We start from the raw sequence: 17,440 nt of genomic DNA on the forward strand, positions 1-17,440 counted from the left end.
ACAGTAACCCAAAACCAACCCAATTAAAAAAAAAAAACTCTTCAAATTTCCTTATAAGGGTGGTTAAAAAAAAAAAAAAAAAAAAAAAAAAAAAAATCTGCTTCTAAAGGAACCTGATCCAACTTCTGCGTAAAAACCTTACAAAGAAAAGTCTGTGGAAGACTATGGAAAAGTCTATGGACTTTTAAAGAAATGTCTTAGTTAAATGAGTTCTGGCCTGCAAACCGTGATGAAAACGTTTTGCACGGCGTGTGTGATTATTTGTGTGGCAAAAACAGGAAGCGTGTTGCAGCGTTTAGTGGAGGCCAGAAATGGAAAAAAAGGGGACAGGGGAGAAACTTATCAGCACCTGAATAATTATCAAGCAACTTCTATATAATCAGTAGCGTCTGCAGATGAATGGTTACAGTCCATTTAGCCTGGGCCGGTCCCAACCGCCCTGCCTTGATGAACTTTTAATCTAATTGCTGAAACGTAACGCTCCACTTGGTCGGGCCGGGGCCGGACTGGAATGCGAGATGCCAAACTGTGGCAGGAAATGCTTGGCTGCTGGGTTAGTTGGTGGGTTTACTGAAAGATGGCTGCCATTCTAAGCCATGAAATTTTCACACAGAGAACGGAAAAGAAGAAAGCCAGAAAGCTCAGCAAATTAGTTCAGTTTGAAGGCTGGACGAAAAGGTTTGCTGCTCCTTGGCAGAAACACAACAAAGCTCTCAGCTGGTTGCCTTGCATAGGGTTTGTTTTTTCCACCTCTGCAAATCTTAAGACTGAAAATGTTCACATTTTTCTTCTTTGGGAAATGAAAGTTCCCTCAGATTGGATGGATAAAAAGAATGTCATCTCTTTGGCAGAGATTTGTCTTATACCTATAGGCTTTGATCTGGGGAAAAAAAAAAAAAAAAAAAAAAGGGTTTCCCAAAGTTGAAGTTGAGACATTGCTTAGGATTGCAGATCAACAAGTCTGTAGATCCATCTACTCAATGTCTGTACGCACTTATTGTTGCAGGGCCATAAGTGCCTATTTCCAGCAGTCATTGTTCGAGAAGGAGGTCATAGGGCAACAAGCTACATGTCCATCATGGGGCAAAACAAAAGCACACAGAACAAACAGCCACACACACAGACACACACACACACACACACACACACACAGACACAGACACACACACACACACACACAGACACCCCTAAGGACAATTTAGAGAGACCCATTAACCCAACAGTCATGTCTTTAGAGTGTAGGAGGAAGCCAGAGTACCTGGAAAGAACCTAAGAAGGCAAACTCCATGCAGGTAAACAAAACTGACTAACTAAAATGTAGTAATACCTGCATACTCAACTGATAAGAGGGCATATGGAGTGTTGTGCTGTATTTTGAAGGTTGGACACAAAAAGGTTTTGGAACCATTGATTTAAACCACTCTAGGTGTATCTTTAGGGTCAATGTCCAGCTAGATGTTAAACCTCACGGCGCAGTCAGGTACTATGCAGCCTCTGATAGGTTTTCTTCTAGTATTGCCCTTTTAAATCTGTTATCTCTGAAAACAGATTTAAAACAGGTGTAGAATAACTGCAGATTACACATTCTAAAATAAGCTGCTACACAAAAGGCTTTAAAGGGGCAGTATTGTGCAAAAATGGACTTTTTTTTAGCTTTACATCATGTTATATTATTCCCTCATCGAAAACCTACCTGGCGTGTTGCATTGATTCTGTCATGCGTCTTCTCAGTTGAACACTGGTAAAAACTATTAAAGGGTTAACAGAGGAGATGTTGTGATGACTTCCTGAAAGTGGAGTTTCAGAAAAAGCAGGAGATGTCCAATTTCAAGGCATTTAAATTATGAAGTGAAATGTCTTTTAAGTCATATTTGATATATAGCCTTTTTATAGGCTATATATGGAGATAACTTGATTGTGCTGTAAAATGGGACTGTGTGCTTGAGAAGCACGTAACACTGCCTCTTTCTAAATGCAAAGTTATATATGGGTGCTATGGTAATGTAAAGCTGATGTATGTTGATAAAAGCACATCACATTAATTCCACTGCGGCCATAAAGGATGGCGTTAACTCGTAAAGAGGGAACAATATTTCTCCTACGAGCACAAAGCACGTCTGCTTTATGAAATGATACAAGATCAACTCTACAACACTGAGCTGATCGAAACTGCGGATCCTTCAGACAGATATCGATTTTTGTTGTGAACCGTAGCTCACTGTCCAAAGATAATTTGACACCTACTGCAGCAGCCCGCTCAGACAAACTGGGAACTGTTAAACCGTTTTAATGACATGCAAGATTTCCCAGGTGAGATGAACATCCCCCCCGACAACAATAAATAGCTGGCGGTGGCGTGAGATCAGTGGCTGCTGTGGGCCCACAGCGTGAAGGATGACTGAGATAAACCACCGTCACCTCCACCTACATTCCTCCGCTATCCATCATCTGACAGGTCTGATAAATGGGAGAGCGGGGCCGCGCTCCTCTCCCCTCCCCTGCAGTTCATCGTTGCGGAACGTCTCGCGTTGAAGAGGTGACATATTGCACAGCAGAGCCTATTAGAGCGCACATCACTCACCGCAGCTGGAAGCAGCTTTCCATGTCCAAACTGTGACAACTGATTGCGATGCAAAAAAAAAATATAAAAAAGGGGAGGGGGGAGAGTGGGTGTGTCTGTGTGTGTCCATTACGTTAACAAGTGGATCTTATCTAATTGAGAGGAAGCCCATTACTGAATTCATCCATTTATTTCTCCGACTGAACACCAACGACAAACAAAATCTTCTTAAGAAGCGCGGAGGCTCTCAAACCCAGCGGCAAGAACTTCCTGTGTCCTGTCAGCCCGTTTTCGTCAGTCGCACTGAAATATTTCGCCGGTTCTTTTGCCTTGGTCCAAACATCCAAATCTGAGCTGAACCATGAGATATTATCTTCGCAATAGCCAGAGGCAGAGGCAGCACACTAACTACTCCCAGAAGTCCTATTTACGCTGCTTCACACAGAGCAATTACCTCGCAGAGTTTATCATCCACATCAGCTCATTTAGTTTCCTTTAACTGATTAAAGTGAAATGAGTCAACGGCCGGAGAAAATTGCCACTTTAATTTCGATAAAACCGTGTCTTAGTTTGCACTGATACAGCCACTTCTCACAAACCAAGCTGCTGCTGCCTCTGCCCAGAGAAGATGAGGACGAGAGCCGAGTCTACGGTGTTTTACATTGTTTGAGTAGTTACTGCTACTTACGTAGCAACAAAACAGTGTTATTTTATAGAGGTTAAGGTACGATAAGTTTGGATTTGGTCTTTCAAAGACACATTTGAACCATTTTGTCTGTTTGGAATATTAACCAAACAAATGTGAGCAAGTTTGAAAAAGCTGCAAACATGCAGATTCTGAAATGACATTGACCTAAGCCCCATTGAAAATTAATTAATAAATAAAAACATACAGCTAGAATCAAATCAGGATCTTGTTGACATCCATAAAAAGCCTGGAGTTTCTATGCAACTTACTAAATGACTTTTGTCTGAAATTAAAGGTGTAGGATTATATATTTTATAGCCACAATTTGGAGCACAGTCCAGTAAATGTTACCTTCAGTTGTCATAAAAATGCTGCGTACTTAAATCAAAATTGACTATAATTGGGCCTCTGTCACTTTAAGAAGCTCCTGTTCTTTCCGACACTCCGCTTTCACCATGTCAAGATTGCAATGTTTCTCCATCAGTTTTACAAATGTTCTTTGGAGAATTGGACTGAGAAGTAGTTTGTATGATAAGCAGTTCCACCAGATGTTTGCCAATTGTTGCTGCTGCTAGTCTGGAGGAGCTGTGAGGGAAGAGACAGGGAGGGGTGATCTGTGAGGCGGAAGCTCGTCTGGAGACTGCAGCTCCGAGGAGGAGTGGCAGGAAGGCAGTTCTTAGTGATTGCAAGCATTTAGGCGCCCCCATTGGTTACGTCGGGAGATTCAAGGATTTCTCAAACGTGCATTACAGAACCATAGCAGTACTCTGGGTATGATTTTGATGAGGAAATAAAATCGTAATGTAAAGTTCAAAAAAGTCGATTTTACACAATACTGCCTCTTTAAATTTCTTTGACACTGTGTGGATGAGAAAAAAAATTTACAATAAATTCTCACTTGCGCATCCAGTTCTTGTTTTTTTTTTTATTTTTTCTTTAAGTATTGAAAGTATTTGACAGAGAATCATTGAACCCTAAAAATATGTTTTAAATGAATCTTTAAAAGGCCAAAACTAGCACATGCCTTCATGTCAATGATGCTGATACTTCTCACTGGCATTACAACATCAGGTACATAAACCTCTATGATGCTTTGAAGCTGTCAAAAGTTTCTGGTAGGAAGGCCAGATATCAGGAAGAAATGGATACCCTACGGACAAATTCGACACAAACATCTTGTGTTTCCCAGGCAGTGTTCACCCTTCATCTAGCACCATTCTGCTTAAGCGCATCATCTCTATAGAGCCAGTTTTGTAGTTGCATTACCAAGAAGTATGACAGCTATGTAAGATTGAGACTTTATTAGGCATGGCCTCTGCAGACTGGTTTTGCTCTACAGTGTTAGTCAGCGTCGCTCTCGCTCCTTCTGGTGAATTCCACACCTCGTTATCGCTCGTCATTTCACATTTCTTTGGTAAAGAAGGGTCCCTTGTGGCTTCTCATGCATTAAAACCAAACTCAGTCAAAAAATAAATGTAGTCATGTGATCCATGTTACAGTTTGTGAACTGACGGCAATCTTTGTGTCATCATGCTTTTCCCATCTGCTTTTAATGGCTGGAAATAGACCAGGCATATTAGTTTTAGTAGAAAAAGCAGAATTTGCTGGGATCGTCTTTGAGTTGCCTCCTCTCCCGACTACAACTATGGCACAGCAAAACCCTGTAGGTCCAGTCTTGCATGGAATGGATTATAACCTTTTTTTTTTGTTACAGACAAAAGGTTTTATAATTGAATAGCTATAATTTTTATAAATGTATTCGAACCCATTCAAACAAGTGGTTCAGACCACAGTTACCCCGGACATTACTGCCTCTAGCTGCTGCAACGTAAAACATGGTTAATTCCACTCTGCTTCTGCGCTAATGGTGCTTGTGAGTAAGAGAGCAATTTATTATTGAACAGCGATATTCTTTTGTAAAAGGCAATTACTTCAATCAGACCATAATGCAAATTACACACACTGAGTCAGTACATAGAAACAAAAACAACTTAACAGTTTTGTGTCGTTTAGCTATAATATAGTTCCCTACAAAACCATTCATAGCCCTTGAACTTTTTCACATTTTAGCAGGTCACAACCACAACCTTTAATGTGTCTATTGGAGATAGGCTGACAGAAAGTAAACGTAAAGTGGTTACCAGTCATTTATACATACAGCCAATAAAAAGATACATTAACTTTTTTTCCCCTCACTGTCCGAAAAACTTTTTTCCATTTTCTGAATGCAACAATAGAGACGGAAAGAATATCGATGTTAATTTCTGATTTCAGCTGTAGTTGTGAATAGGAAGGAAAAGAGTAGGTAGTTTTCAAAACTTGTCAAAAGACTTAAAGGCATAGCTTTATGCGTTTTCAATGCGGGTAGTCATTTTATAGCAAAATCAAGTAACAATATTACCTTCAGTTGTTATAAAAATGCTACATCAAATATGACTCAAAAGAAATTTTACTTCCTGATTTAAGATGTTGAAACTGGGCCTCTGTTTCTTTAAAGGTTTCTACTCATTCTGAAGTCACCACAACATGGATCCTCTTTTAACCCTTTAACAATATTTTTACCAGCAGTGCACTGACAAGCAGCTCGTATGCTGAGCTCAGCAGATGCGCAGCTCCAACAGGTGTTTGCTAATTGACATTGGCTAGTCTGAAGGAGCTTGGAAACTGCAGCTCCTACGAGGAACTGTACCTAAAAAAAGAAGAGGAGATGCACCTTCTGTCCCTCCAGCTGTTTTGCACAGCTGAACGGTTGCCACTGGAGATTGAAGGATTTCTAAAACATGCATAAAAGACTCAAGGCAACACTTTTTTTGATGAGGGAATAAGATAATGACATGATGTAAAGCTCAAAAAAGTCAATTTTACATAATACTGCACTTTTAATTAATAACAATCATACACAAAATTGGTTTATCACAAAAGTCCAATATGATTCATTATTGTTTTTGGTAACATCACAAACTGTAAAAAGAACAAACAAAAACCCCCAAGTAGGAGTAGTTCAGCAAGGCACTGCATGCAGTGGTTTTCCAGGCTCACCGGTGCTGTTGGCCTGTTTGCTGCCCATTAAGCTCCATCCCGGCGGCAACACGAGGTGGCGGAGGGCCAGCGCCAGGTTCTCATCCAGGCGCTCACACTCCTGCACTGGAATCTGACACTCATCCAGGAGCAGGGCCCCGTCGAGGCCGTCGGCCCGGCCTGCTGTGCTCACCTGTGTGGAAGGTGATTACAGAGATGAGTCGACTTTTTAGCAGAGGAGAGCGAACAGAGTTTTTGGTGTGTGCTCCTTTTAAAAAAAAGTCAAGCACAAGAGCATTAATCAGGCGCTGATAAATAATGGAAGACGTAAATGTAGGGAGTCGTGTTTGCACGAGTGCAATTTGGAGCTGCGGCTGTGTTATTGAAAACATCGGGTTCAGCGAGTAAAGAAAATAATGTTCCATTTAGAAGTGCATGAACGCCGAACTCCGGATCAATTTCCTTCTCTTCAATTGTACGTTTCTAAGAGACTCCGAGCTGAGAGACGGAGAATTCAGTAATAGAGTATTAATGTCAGACATTAGGGCAGCAAACAAAAACAAAATGTATCATTTGGTTTCCCTGCTCTCAAGTGCTGCACAAGATCTACTGCTATGGGAGATGAAATGATGGCTCACCAAGAACTGGGCCATGTCAAAAGCCAAATCCTGGACAAAGCTGAATCGATGCTCGGCCAATGGAGCCACGCACCCCGGGCAGGGCGCTGGGTCCTCAGGGTCCCTGGAGGGAGTCTGGGTGGCTGAACACAAGGTGACCAACACCACCTCGCAGCAGTTGTGAGCTACAATACAATGAGAGAGAAACAAAGGGAGATCAGTGGAGGAAAACCAGCCTGGAGAGGACTAAATTGTTTTTGGTTTTCGTTTTATTTACACCATTCAATCAATATAATTCGTCACTTTTTTGTGTTTTTTCACCCTTTTTTGCCCTGCAGCTGGAAATAAAATGTTTTCGAGAGCTTGTACTACTTTCATTTGTGAATTGTATAAAAAAAATTTTTTAAAAACCCGATCAACACCTCAGCACCTTTAGCATCTATTAAACCTGCAGTTTTAACCTGTTCTGACTGATTTTTATCATAATCATCATCAGTCTCTTTACATAAAATACATAAACATTATTCTAAATTATAAGATGAAATTTAACCAGGGCTAAATTACTTTAGTTATTGATTAATCGGTTGATTGTTCTGACGATTAATCATATAATAGAAAAGGATTCTGCAAAGATTTCACTTCAGCCTTTTTATACAATACTACAACATTTCAAGCAACTCGATTCCTTTTTTAAATAAGAAAATTTTATTGCCTGAAATGCTAAAAAAAAAAAAGCATACCAACGTACAAACCTCAGCCCTTTCTGATTAACTCAACGTCAATACAGCTGATATCAACATTCACGTGTTTATTTGCATCTATTAATGCTTTAAAGTACTGTACAAAAAGGCTTATACAGTTAAATAAAAAATTTGCAGAATGTGGCATTTGACTTATCCGATTAATCTATTGTCAGAATAATCAATTCCTAAAATAATCATGGGGAGGAGCCAAAGTTATGTTTTCAAACATCCATCTATCCATCCATTTTCTAACACTCTTGTCCCTTAGTGCGGTCAGGAGGGCTGCTGGTGCCTCTCCAGCTAACGTTCTAGGCGAGAGGCGGGGTCACCCTGGACAGGTTACCAGTCTGTCACAAGAGCAACACAGAGACAGACAGGACACACAACCATGCACACACACATTCACCCAGGGACTATTTGGAGAGGCCAATTAACCCAACAGTCATGATTTTGGCTAATTCTGGTCTTTAGAAATTGGTTAAGTTGTACCTTTGGATTAATGAGCTACCCAGAAGAGAACAGTTCTATTGAATAATTAAAAATATGAATTAATATTTAACTTTTCTGCCAATGAGGACTTTACTCAAACCTGATATTAGCGTTCCATGAGAATCTTTCGAAATGGGTTTGATGCAGCCTGCAGACGTTGTGCAGTCTTATGAAAGCAAAAGTGATGAACAGACGGTTGATACTGACTGAAAGTACAGCAATCTGACAAAGTAACAACAACCCTGACTTATTTTCGTCTACAAAACGCACGTTGACAAAGTGTGGAAATATTAGGAGAATGAGGCTGAATTCATGACATCCTCTGATGGTTTTCATTAAAAAGCTTTATGCTTCAGTTTGGAGCTGCCTCCCTGTCACACCGCACGGTTCCCAGGGACACTTTAGTCATTTCCTTGACGGCAACACTTCAGTAGCTCAAGCGACGGCAGACATTTAGCTCATTAATGTGATTTGCCGAACTAAAGACACTCAGAGTCACAGATTAACCTGACATGCTTGTTCCCAGGCTGTGAGGAGGAAACCTGGGCACAGAACGGAAAACGAAAAAAAAAAAAATGCAAACTGTATTCAGTACATATTCATCATTTCAGACTTGCAATGCTGGAATAATTCCAACTCACAGAAAAATTAGAAGCAAATACCAGTAATCTTTATCTTACTGAAACATTTGTCCAATTGAACTCCACCGCCTTTGTTGACAAGTCAGACTCCAGCAAATTAACAATGCACCGTGCCATCAGTTATATTTTGTTTATGCAAATGAATGCAATGAAGGATGATCACAACAACAGAATGAGCGTGGAGGACCGAGGTCTATGCAAATACACTGCAGTTGCATGAAACATCGGGGGATGCCGTAAAATATTTGGTTGTTTCAAAAGAAATCTTCACATATCAATTTTTTTTTTCACAAGGGCTGGGGAGGGACTTCCTTTCCCATCTTGCAGTCTGCCGTCAGGATGATCTTCCTTGGATCTGGTCATGTAGTTGTCATAAATGTCCTCAAGTTGTAGATATTTTCTTCAGTTTTGATTATTGATTTATTTGACTTTCCTAATTATATTAAATGATCTCACTTTCCTCAGGCTGTCTTAGAGTGATAAATCTCTCATAATGTATCCAGTCCTGGCAGGTTTCCTGCTTCTAAAATATTGTAATCTTTTGAACAACTACAGTACCGCCTCCAATGTCAACATTCCCCGTGTGTGATTTACCACCGCGCGGCTCTACATACAAACTGAGACGGCTGATGGCAAGCCAAGTTTGTGTTATTGCTTTACTCGAGGGCATTTAAATAGCAGCGATTCACAGAATGCACCGCCGTTTTTATTATTATTATTTTTAAGCCGTCTGGGAAATCCGTCCCGTGCCATCCTGGCCGGCTCCAAGCTCAGCCCTTTGGAGTCCAAATCGGCCCGACGGAAGAAGCAGCGAAGCGGAGCCGATCTGTGAAAAGAAAGTAACACCTCTCTGCAACCCCCAACAGACGGCTGTAATTCAGCTGAGCTCTTAATAAGATAACGCCGTTTATCATGCCCTGTCTTTATTCTTTACCTGTCAGGAAGGAAGGGAGACGCAGAGGAAAACAAATTCAGCTACTGCTCTTCCTCGTGTCCCTCGTGCTCTGTGCTTCTCCTCACATCGTTTATTGTTGGACGTGGAAAAGCATCAAAAGGAGATTATATCTTCTGTTTGCCAACTACTGCAGCAGTTTTTAATACAGTTTATCGTTTTTAGTCGACTGTCCAATATGTTTCAAGCAGCTCTACACTGCACAAAACACAAAACCTTACCAAGCAATTTTGGTTTAGTTTTCAACAGCAAAAATCTTAGTACATTGAAATAAGACAAAACTAACTTAGAAACAACTTTTCAGTAGGATGTGGGAGCTTGTTTGAAGTCAATAATTCCTTTATATTGATGAAAAGTTACTTGTTCTATTAAAAGATTATTTCACTAATAAGACATTTTTCCATGTTATAGCTGAAATAATTTAGCAGTGAAACTCACACTTTCATCAATATTAAGGACTTAGTTATTTAAAACAAGCTCCTATATTTTCAAAAACGTTACCTGTAAGTTAGTTTTGTCTAATTTCAATCTGCACTAAAAACTAGACCAAATATACTTGGTCAGATTTTATGTTTTTGCGGTGCAAGTCTTGCTTTACGATACCCGACTCAACTGTACAGAGAAAGGTTAAAATCAGAATGAAGCTGGTTAAATGGTGTTGAATGTGAACCATTAAAAAATTGTTCCCTATTGAAAAGCAGCGGGCAGAAAGTGACTAGAGAGGAGATGGTGCTAATGTTGTGAGTCCAGTCAGCAGATTTATACCAATAGTTGACAACCAGTATGACAGACTAGGCAGCTTCTAAATCACTTTTAAAAGTTACCCTTTTTATAGACACTTTTCAGTCTCTTCACCAAACATCATTTTAAAACTTATAATTTATCCGTTTGTTTCTAGTCAATATTACCATTATTCTTTTGATCAAGTATTGACTTTAGGAATAATCAGAAGTGAGGAACAAAGAATTAGTTGGACACTCAACAGGACACACTGACTGTATCCAACGGAACTGAAATATCACAAATGCTTAACTATCCCAAAAGGCAAAATGACTGTCAGTGGTAGTCATCTTTTGGTATTATTAACCTTGTGTGCAGTGAACTTTGCTCCTTGATGAGTTTGAAGCTGTTGCTCATTTACCAACTCTGCAGCTCAACAAACATGGACTGAATTTACTCAATATAAGCTCAGCCAGATGTAATTCATCAGTCAGATTAATAAAAAAGGAAAGAGAAAGATTCATGTTGCTGCAAAATGCAACAGCAGCTAGGACAATAAATGCTTGAATAGCTTAAAAAGAAAAAAAAAAAAACAACAACATGTAGTTCCACTGGCAGATTTTTTCACTTACAGTAAGATATTTTTCCAGTTTTAAATGAAAAAATCTGCCAGTGGAACTAGTACAGTTTGTATTCAGGAATTATTGATTTAGAACAAGCTTTTATATGTTGTTGAGGAGTTACCTTTAAGTTAGTTTTAATTCAAGTGTACTACAATAATTTCAACTAGACAAAAATCACAAAAATTTTGTTTTTGCAGTGTAATGAAATCTTACATATTGTCTCAGAGTGCACAAATAAACAGCATAATGCCTCCAGCAGCAATGTATAATATTTCTATCTGCTTAGTGATCACTTGCTACTTTGTGTGAAATATGAATAAATACTTTTAAGGTTTGTAGTGACACAAACTGAGAAGAAACTGTAACTGGTATATACAATTCCCATTGCAGTGCAAATTGAATTTCAGGTTTTATTCTTCTAATTTCGTCTATTTTATCTGTTGAAAATAGAAATTTTGAAAACAGGAGAGACGCTAGATCACATATGTGTGGATTACTGTCTCTCTCTGTTGCTGTTGGGAGTAGCCGGGGTTGCGGCGGCGGCTCACCGGGACACAACGCCTGTAAGGTGTCATGGCTGCTCCTCAGGGTGCTGGTTAGATGTCTCTGTGTGCTGCCGGCAAACAGCAGGAAGTAGTCCACTCCCCGATCATCTGCAGCCAGCTCTTCGTCGGAAAGCTGCACTGTGACAACACATCGACCCTGCTGAGACAAACGGGACCGTAAGTGGAAGGAAGAGAAAATACAGAAATGGCATGTTCATGCAGCAGAATGTGTACAAAATTATTAGGAGAGTTTTACTTTGGACTTGCCAAATGACTTCTTTAAAAAACTTCCAGAATATGAAAACGTGGAAAACTTAATGGGTTTCTAATACAATATTAGAAACACATTAAAATATGCAAATAAATATAAATTCCTTTTTAAATAAGAAAGTAAACATTCTACAGCCAAGAATGCAATACTTTAGCATAAATCTCAATTGGGTGAAGATAAAACAAAAAAAAGGAACAATTCTAAAATTCTGGCTAAAACATATTCAGAGACAAAGACATTTTTAGCTTAAATGCAAAATGTATACATGTTTTGTACAGTTTTGGTTTGATTACTCCTCTGAATATGATGTTGTTTTTTTCAGCAAATGCCGTTTTTTTGAGTCTGCACATGTCAGTTAACGATTAATCAATTACTAAATTAGATGACAATTCAATGATCAATAAATCGTGAGTAATCCGATTAATTGTTTCAGCCCTTCTTTTTGTTAAGTAACTGCAAGGCTATGAATGCAGCAATAAGATAGAAAATAGAAGGAAAATAGTAAAAATAACAATCCTGACAGTGTTAGGGGGACTTTAAACGTCATTAATTGGAATTTATCGTGACAGCGATAAATGAAAAATATTTTCATGATAAGAAACATATCATAAAAAATAGTAAAAAATGTAATACATGTCCACTCCTAATAGTGATTAATCGTGATTAATCACAGGGCCGGCGTGTGATTAAGCTGATTAAAATGTTTTGATCGATTTGACAGCACTACAAAATACAAGCAGTTTAAAAACAAACCACAAAAGCGTTGGCCATTTAGGACCAGTGTTGGAAAATTGGGGAAGTTCTCGTCCAATTAGGCTGTTTTTTAAACGCGTTTGGCTGGAGAAAAAAAAAAAAAAAAAAAAAAAACAAGTTTTGGGGGGGTTTTTAAAATTTGGGCTGCTTTTCACAACATTTGGTGACAAAGTTCTTTTGAAATAGTCACCATTATGTGGCAGAAAAACACAAAATAAAATGCTGTGTTACTCATCTTTCTAGCTAATTTAGTTTGAAATCTCTAGAATCTGTTGAACATGACATTCTCAATAATTAATCAAGTTTCACTATGTGGTAGTGTTGTAAAGCAGAAATCCCAGGAAAATATTAAGTTTTAAAAAGATATTTCGTCATAAAAAAACTCAAGTCTCATAGAGATCAGTCAAGTCCTTTGCAGTCCCAATGGGATCTGGTTCTGGTCAGAATATAAGAAAGGACAAATCATGGGGCTATCAACATGAATATCATTACATTAATTTTGGAGTTGGATGGGTTTTACATTGTTTTTGGTTTGGAAACTCAGATCTGGCAACCGTGTTTAGGACACCAGAAGACAGTCAGTTCCTTCATTTGTTTCAGTATCTGGAGCTTTTTAACAGCACAAAATTTCAGCCACATTCAGTTCAACTGTGTGAACTAGATAACCGTTGAATTACCAGAGCGCAAAGATTCAAAAGCGTAATTATGCATAAATGCTGTCTGCTTTATTTCTAAAGCAACAAAGGCCCAGAGTGAGGTTGCACAATTTGTGGAATGATGTGGTGTCATCTGAGGACAGACCAAAGGGGGGAGGAGATGGGACAGAAAATAGGGATATTGTTCAATTCAACTTTTTTTTTTCCCTCCACTGAGGCCAACAGAATGGAGAACGTCTCCCCCCATTTACTCTGAGCGACGCTGCAGCTTTTTGACCCAACGTCTGAGCTGAGCAGAGGGTCAAAGGTGCTGCCTTCCTCTCCTTCAGGGCCATGTTTCTTCCAGTCTAGAAGGCAGCAGCGAGGCTAACCAGCAGCCTTGGGACCGGCAGGCCTCTCTGTTTGGCAAAGCCAGAAATGCTATTTGAACGATTTGAGTGGAGGAGACGTGTTCAAAGTCGGCCCAGAGGCCACGGACAGAGAGAGGCAGCCTGGAGGAACCTTCAGAGAGCCAGAAGTCAGGAAGCCGACTGGCGGCATGCTTAGCGGAGTGCCGAGCGTGTCGGCTTTAACAAGAAGAGATGAGGAAGTGCAGTAAATGAGTCGCCGGCCCGGCGGAAGCCAGCAGGCATGACATCCTCTCTATTAAAATCTCATCTCTTATCCTCAGCTCTGACTGGAAATTAGGGTTTGCCGCGTCGGGAGTGAATTGACACCTCGGTGATTTTGGCAGTTTTGTGCTCTGTGGGAAAATGAAAATACATCGGTGTGAAATAAGTTCCACATTTTCAGCCACGAACAAAGGAGAAGCAAAAGGAGAAGTGATTTTCTCTCTTCCTCTGGATCACTTCAGATAGAATGCCGACCCGTCACACTCCGCGGCGATAGCAGCTCGGGCTTCTTGCGGCAACTCGGCGGGCCTCGCGGTTTCCCCAAATCACCCCTTGATAAACGATGCAACATGGAGGAACCTCCTCTGACATAAGAACACCTGAAAGCCGATTCGATGAGTAAACATTCACAAAAAATATTTATATATGTAACGGTATTGGGCAACGAGAGCCGAGACGGAGGATGGTGCTGAGAGAAAACAGAAGTGAAAGTTGAGAAGAAAGTCAGCTGAATAAGATCGTTGAGAGTCTCTTTTTGGAGGCGAACGTGTTGGCAGCAGGCGAAGAGACGGGAGATGTGAAACATCTGCTGGAGACGGCAGGAAACAGAGCTCCACACACAGCCATCTTTGCAAAACATGCAAAAGAGCACACACAAACACACATGCATACACACACAGGAACTATGGTGGCTGGAGGCTAAAATCTGTACAAAAACACATTGAAATTACTTATTTGTCTGACTTAAGCGACAGAAAGAAAATATATGTTTAAAAGCCGAGTAAAACGCGCCCGTGTGTGTAAATGGACGCCTGCATTGCCACGTTAAATACTTCAAACCAGCGGAGAGCAAAGTGACCTGCTGAGGTATTGACCGGCTAATCATGAAGTTTCAACAAGAAGCAAGCAGCTCTTCAGTGACATGAAAAGCACAGCTGGAGGCTGCAGAACTCAGCCTCTCCTCCCTCACCGCTTCCGAATACGCATGTATGAGCGGAGCCGTTTCCCCGACGTCCAGCTGCTGTTTGTCCAGGTGAGCAAAAGGTTCATTTTAAATCGGAAACACATCCACTACTTCAGTAGTAAAACCCTGCATTCAGTCACGCCGGATGATGTTGTTAGAACAACAGACAACATGTCACTGCGAATGCTTAATAAGACGAAGCTTTGCACAAAATGTTCAGGGATATTTTTTTTTAGTATGTAGAGCTTTGTCGTTACTATATTAGAGCTCTTCTGAACAATTATTTTAGTAATCGAGTAAACTATCAATTATCCTGATGATTGAATAAAAATAATTGAGAAAATAAAGTATTAGTATTAATTTGCCTTGAGAAATTGTAATAATGGAGGTCCTGGAATTGCTACAGCCCTACATGTTTATCTTCACCTCATGGTTTGTAGGTACAGCAGAGCATTCAGGTTGTTCCAAGCTTTAGCTCACAGGAAAATGGCTCCCACTGACTCACGCTACAGAGTCAGGTGACCAGGCTAATCAAGCTAAAAGCATCATCCCTCCAACACTGTGCTTAACAGTTGGCATGGTGATGTTGGTGGTGGTATGCTACATCTGAACATGGTGATGTAAAACACAGTCAAGCAGGTCTAGTTTGACCTCACTGGTCAGAACAACCTGCTCCAGAAATCCTGTTGCAGCTCTGTAAAATATCACTGAACAGAGCAGAACTTTAATCCTAGTATCCTATCAAACAGCCAAACCTGTTCGGTTGTCTTTTAATATTCTTGAAAACTGCTTTGAAATTTGAAATGCTAGAGCAAAAGTTCAGGACCCATTATAAGTATATTATGATGGCAGTGTTCATGTCTTTAATCACGTATTGACTCATCTGTTAATGCAGCAAATTTGCATTCACTATAACATTCAGTGAATATGCATCACCTTGTGATAATATATCCCTTGAACTTTTATAGATATAGTGACTTTTCATGTAGAAAAATCGGTATTGGGCCAAACCGTACTCAGTGCACACCCAATTTGAATATGTCCAAAAAAAATTATTTTCCATCTACTTACCAATTATGTGTCGGCTTATTCCATTAAAGTCAAATAATACCGACTGAAATCTGTGGCTATAATGAACCAAAAGGTGTGAATATTTTTGAATGACACTGTAAAAATATAACCATTTTCCTTCAACTTAGGTAATTAGACACATTTAGTTTCTGTTTTAACCCAGTGACAGACTGAAGCAGTTCCTAAAACCTGAGGCCTAATGAGGCCTCACCACCTGCCTGGTCTCAGTGAAGAGTCAGATTGTAAATCACAGATAACATTATCTAGCTGGTGAATGAGTTAGCAAGTCAACTCTTTAAATGCACACACACACACACACACACACACACATACACTCTTCCATATCCTATATCTGCTTCGTGTGTGTACCTCCTCTCCCTGCCTAGTGATTAGGAGAGCAGTGGAACCACAAAAGCTCCGACTCAGAAATATCCCTACTGCTCTCTCACACACACGCACACACTTCATTAATTTTGTATCAACATATTCAGGAGCCACAAGAGCAACTACATATATTTTGGAGTAATTTGTAAGGGGATCAAACTGAAACACTTAATGTATGATGAGTAAAGGCAGCAAATGTGTAACCAAAGAGTAATTAGCAGAATGAAGCCGGCTATAAGTGGTTATTAGAGCATCCGCAGGGTTCGGGACACGTTCTGTTTGAACAAGTGAGGTAGTTCGTCCAAGTGAGCAAATTGTGTTGGAGAATTTTTAATTCTTCCCATTCAGAGCCGGCACCGACACGCGTCCTGAGCAGAAAAACCAGCTAATTATCAGCTTGATCGACCCCATACGAGTAACAACGCTCAAAAATTCAATATTTGCTTCGATAGTGAGCATACCAAATGGAAGCAGGACAACCAGGGTTTGTTGACAGCATCGCTCTTTGGTGTGGATGTCGTTACTGAGCAAATGTCTTCCATATTTCTCATGTTGTTGCCTTGATCCATAGTCATGTTGTCCTTTTAAATAACTAATTATTAAATTTGCTTCATGAAAACATGCTGAATTCGGGGGAAAAACACTAATGTGTTCTGCTAAAAGTTTTTAGCCCTTTGATTTAGTTTTTTGGCTGTATAAAAACTTGTGTGTTTTTCATAAAACTACAATGAAAACAAATTTTTCACATTGTGGAAGTCGTGTGGATAACCAGATATTACTACTGGGGGAAAAGCAAAAGAAGACGACAGGAAGTGGTTGGAGTGTATGGAAGCCCATTTCCACCACTCTGATAAAAAAAGTACATATCTAATTAAAATGAGATAGTAATTTCATTATAATAAGATAACTTATCTTGATATAAATTAAAAAGTTATGTCATTACAATGATGTTATGTGTTGTTTTTTTATCAGAATGGAGGAAAACGGGCTTCCATAGGCATTTTTTAATGACTTATTGCACAAACAGCGGCGCAACTACATATTATTAAGGTGGATGCAAAAACATTAATTGGCGCCCCCCCCCCCTCAAAGAAAGGACCGTAAGGGTGAGGGGGTGTGAAAACCAAACGGACC

The 17,440-nt window shown here is 39.8% G+C and overlaps 1 protein-coding gene across 5 annotated transcripts in view; it reads right to left on the reverse strand.

The window, feature by feature from the left end:
* The window catches only part of LOC106936881 (A-kinase anchor protein 13-like), a 102,283-nt gene that overhangs the window by 64,204 nt on the left and 20,639 nt on the right, over positions 1-17,440 (reverse strand). For 4 of the 5 annotated variants that reach the window (XM_015018121.1, XM_015018119.1, XM_015018122.1 and 1 more), the window contains exons 3-5: positions 11,600-11,756; positions 6,905-7,068; positions 6,288-6,459 (exon numbers count right to left, since the gene is read on the reverse strand). In XM_015018121.1, coding sequence (XP_014873607.1) covers positions 6,288-6,459; positions 6,905-7,068; positions 11,600-11,756 — 493 coding nt within the window. The remainder of the gene's footprint in view (positions 1-6,287; positions 6,460-6,904; positions 7,069-11,599; positions 11,757-17,440) is intronic. The other variant, XM_015018120.1, reaches the window with a different exon arrangement.

This window comes from Poecilia latipinna, unplaced genomic scaffold, assembly GCF_001443285.1.
Source record: "Poecilia latipinna isolate Pla-1442-1.1 unplaced genomic scaffold, P_latipinna-1.0 Scaffold2234, whole genome shotgun sequence".
NCBI lineage: Eukaryota > Metazoa > Chordata > Actinopteri > Cyprinodontiformes > Poeciliidae > Poecilia > Poecilia latipinna.